General features: G+C 49.4%; 1 protein-coding gene across 1 annotated transcript; it reads left to right on the top strand.

Annotated features, from left to right (window-relative positions):
- Positions 1-6: 6 nt before the first annotated feature.
- LOC124233349 (keratin, type II cytoskeletal 6A) lies at positions 7-4477 on the top strand (the record flags this gene model as incomplete). The annotated part of the gene is made up of 9 exons (XM_046650493.1): positions 7-330; positions 1271-1485; positions 1831-1891; positions 2046-2141; positions 2263-2427; positions 2920-3045; positions 3873-4093; positions 4313-4347; positions 4461-4477. Coding segments are annotated over 9 exons (1260 nt in total), but the record flags the coding sequence as incomplete, so codon positions are not given.
- Positions 4478-4483: the final 6 nt, after the last annotated feature.

Consider the following 4483-nt stretch of genomic DNA (forward strand, 5'->3'; position numbering starts at 1 on the left):
ATCGGAGGGGGCAGCTGTGCCATCAGTGGCGGATATGGTGGCAGAGTTGGAGGTGGCTTTGGCTTTGGAGGTGGAGCTGGGAGTGGATTTGGTTTCGGCGGTGGAGCTGGTGCTGGCTTTGGGCTCGGTGGTGGCGCTGGCTTTGTTGGTGGCTATGGGGGCTCTGGCTTCCCTGTGTGCCCTCCTGGAGGCATCCAAGAGGTCACCGTCAACCAGAGCCTCCTCACTCCTCTGAACCTGCAAATCGACCCCACCATCCAGCGGGTGAGAACTGAGGAGCGGGAGCAGATCAAGACCCTCAACAACAAGTTCGCCTCCTTCATCGACAAGGTGAGCCGGGAGGACCCGCCCTCCAGGAGGATTTCAGAGTCCCCAAACTAGAGAACCATGAATGTCCTACCAGGAGGAGACAAGGGGAGAGGGGTAAGGGGACCCAGGCTAGCTGTCCCCTGGGATGCCAGGTGGGCTCCATGTTGAGCACAGGCAGGAGGTGATGGACATCATCTAGAGATACTGAGCCTTAAATGTCCCTCATTCCTGCCTAGGAAGAATTCTCAACTTTTGATAACCTTGAAGCAGATATGGGGAAATGAGAGAATGCAATGGGCTGGCTTTACCTTCTGAAGAGTCGAAGAGGTTAAGAAGAAAATTACAATGGAAAACTGGCTAGAGCTCTAGACAAGAGGGAAAGAAAAACAAAAAGAAAATATTTTCTTGCTGGATTAGAAGAAAAGAACTCAGAAGCATTGATAAATCCATAGAAATACTAAACTAGTAGAACCAGAATATGGCCATTGAGGAAGTTTATTTAGAAGACACTAGGGCGCTAAATGGAGAGTTAGATTGGAATCCACTCATTAAGTAGAAAGGAATTTAAAATCATTAGATTCTAAAGATTTGACATCCCTTTAACTAAGGAACTCTCTTAAAAAAATTTCATATTATATCAGGAAAATATTTTTAATTAAATTTGTGATTTAACTAGATTTGTGATGGCACTCAATAAGAGAGAGAGATGAGATGTTGAAGGGCACTGTAGCTTCCATAACTTGGAGGGCAAGGAGTAGATTCAGGGGTAGGTTTCATCAGTGAGATCTGTGTGGGGGGCAAGTAAACGATGTGGGGCACACGACCTGTCAGCCTGAGCCTCTGTACATGCTCTGTAGAGGCCCAGCATCGCGGTGACCACCAGGCCTGCTTGGGGACCTGATAACTCACATCTCTTGCTTCCTTCCTTTGTCTGGCAAATAACCACCTTGTCTTCCTCCAGGTGCGCTTCCTGGAACAGCAGAACAAGGTCCTGGACACCAAGTGGACCCTGCTCCAGGAGCAGGGCACCAGGACCGTGAGGCAGAACCTGGAGCCTCTGTTCGAGCAGTACATCAACAACCTCAGGAGACAGCTGGACAGTATCCTCGGGGAGAGAAGCCGCCTGGACTCGGAGCTCAGGGGCATGCAGGACCTGATGGAGGACTTCAAGAATAAGTGAGTTCCAGGAGGGACATGGGCTCAGTTTCCTGAGGCGCACAGTTCAAGACTACTGGGTGACCAGGTCAGGTGTGGGCATGAATCCTAGAAAAACATGTCCATGGACATGAAAAGCACAGTTATTGCCCAAAAGCAAACCCCGGAGGGCAAATGGGCCATATAGGTGGATGAGGAGAGTAAAGAGGAAAATATTTAAGGACTCAAAAAATCATCCTTCAGGCTCACTGGCAGGAAAGCTCAATTTGGGTGTATCCATTGTATGGAAAGTTCAGATTCTAGGCTGTTGTTTCAGTATCATCTTCACCACCAGCTCAATTACGCCTCATCCCTTTCTAATTCTAGATATGAAGAAGAAATCAACAAGCGCACGACAGCAGAGAATGAATTTGTCACTCTGAAGAAGGTGAGCTGCTTGAGGTCAGGCGCTCATGTTTGTTTGCAGAAAGAGAGGACACGGGGTCCCTGCCCACATCAGACAGGAGAATAGTAGGGAGACTAAAAGATGGGCAGACTGGGAAGGAGAGCTCAGCTGACTCAACTGTTGGCTTATTCCATAGGATGTGGATGCTGCCTACATGAATAAGGTTGAACTACAAGCCAAGGTAGACAGCCTCACAGATGAGATCAACTTCTTGAGAGCCTTCTATGACGCAGTAAGCATCTCCACTCCCTTGGATTTACCCTGTGGGGCTCTGCAAAGGGTGCAAGACCTTGGGTTGGGTCCCTCTGTAAATGTCACAGGAAGAGATGATCTGACGATCTCGTGTTCTGCAGGAACTGGCTCAGATGCAAACCCACATCTCAGACACTTCTGTGGTCCTCTCCATGGACAACAACCGTAGCCTGGATCTGGACAGCATCATCGCCGAAGTCAAAGCCCAATATGAGGAGATCGCTCAGAGGAGCCGGGCTGAGGCTGAGTCCTGGTACCAGAGCAAGGTGAGCAGTGAGTTGGCAGCTGCTGAGGAACCCCTCTGCCCCCTCTCTCAAGACCAACCAGGCTACAGGCTCGATGGGGAAATCGACTTCGAGGAAGCTGGAGTCCTCTCACAGGATGTGTTCCCTTCACTCATAGAGTAGACATCTACAGAATTTATGTCCAAGTCTTGTAAGTCAAACCAAATGCGGAGGAAAAGCTACCATAGATAAAGAGCTAGTGATCTCTGCTTTACCTTCACCCTGATGCTGGCTCAGAAACAAAGTACAGACCCTTGCTGGTCCCAAAGAGAACTAGACAGGCAGTGGTCCCATAACAAAGATGGCCTGAGATCGGTGTACAGGATCCAGTGATCTTATAATGTCAACTCTTCCCAAAATCCCTGGTAGAGAAGGCATTAGGTTCAAGTTTAATGAATGTCTGATTCAGAAGTGAAAGTCACCTTTAGTGTGTTAAAGCCCATATACACCGCCTTCTCTCCCTCTGGACTGCAGTACGAGGAGCTTCAGGTCACAGCGGGCAGACATGGCGACGACCTGCGCAACACCAAGCAGGAGATTTCTGAGATCAACCGCATGATCCAGAGGCTGAGATCTGAGATCGACCACGTCAAGAAGCAGGTACGCTGGGGGACTGTGGGGAAGAAAAGCATCATTGTCTCCTTAGTAGACCAGCAGGCACTCTCACCATCACTGGGAAATTCCTGGGCACTGAGGGAACTGCAGGGAGCAGAGGGCACGCAGCTCCTCCTTAATGAGTTCCCACAGGTTAGGAGAGATGGATGCAAAGACTAGCGAAAGATGAAGTCACGTGGCAGGACCAATCCCGACTGATCAGAGAGGTAAAAATATAGTCTAGAGGCATTGAGAAGAGATTATGTAAGAACTGTTGATTTGGGAATACAAGGAGCAATTGAGAAAGGAAAGGGCAGACCAGAAAGTGAGGAAGATTGTTGCACACCTTCTCGAGAGTCAATGTGAAGAAGACAGTCAAGTAAGAACACAGGATGAAGATCGTTGTTACCTAAAATTGTGAGGTGGAAGGAAGTCAAGGTCTCGACTCTTTGATGTGAAACTCATCACCGCGCTGAGGATGTTTGTAGTTTCTATAAGTTAGTGTGGCATCCATATGAAATGTGGACGTTTCTAAAACTGTCACATTCAAAACAAACCAGTGAGTCCATTTCTTCCAATGTCCCCTGGTCTTATGTCTGCTGTAGTAACTTCCACCAGTCGCCACTCACATCCTCATGCAGGCTGGTTAACACACAGAGGCATAGGTTTTCTCACTGGCTCCCAGACTAGATAGGTTTACAGAATGGACAAAGACTGGACAAAGACTCATGAACTCTGGGCTCTAGAAACCTTCCTTAATGGAAAAGAAGAACCAGGGTTAGTCTCCTCTGGAAGCCTACATTGCAAGTTCGTTCTGCCTGTTCCCCCTGTAGTGCGCCAACCTGCAGACTGCCATTGCTGATGCTGAGCAGCGTGGAGAAATGGCCCTCAAGGATGCCAAGAATAAGCTGGCTGGTCTGGAGGATGCCCTGCAGAAGGCCAAGCAAGACATGGCCCGGCTGCTGAAGGAGTACCAGGAGCTGATGAATGTCAAGCTGGCCCTGGATGTGGAGATCGCCACCTACAGGAAGCTGCTGGAGGGCGAGGAGTGCAGGTGGGTAATTCACACAACCTTCTAAACATCTGGGTCCATCTCCAGGATGTCCAGGCAGTGAGCAAGGTTAAGGCACTCTAGTGGTGGCCATAATTGCTACTTTCAGAGGACTATTTAAAAGCATTTACCCCACTGACTATGCTCAACACTGAGGCTTCCCACACTGGTCCAGCGGTGGCTCTCTGAGGTCTCATGCCCTCTGTCTTTCCTTCCTCCTAGGCTGAGTGGGGAAGGCGTTGGACAAGTCAACATCTGTAAGTACTTTTCCTTGCCTCCCTCCCTTGCCCTTGTATTTTTCTGACTGGACTCAGGCTGGCAGAATGAGCTCACCGAGTCTTGTGTGTCCTTGTCCCTCTCCCGTCCACAGCCGTGGTGCAGTCCACCGTCTCC

Source organism: Equus quagga, unplaced genomic scaffold, assembly GCF_021613505.1.
Source record: "Equus quagga isolate Etosha38 unplaced genomic scaffold, UCLA_HA_Equagga_1.0 198139_RagTag, whole genome shotgun sequence".
NCBI classification, from domain to species: Eukaryota; Metazoa; Chordata; class Mammalia; order Perissodactyla; family Equidae; genus Equus; species Equus quagga.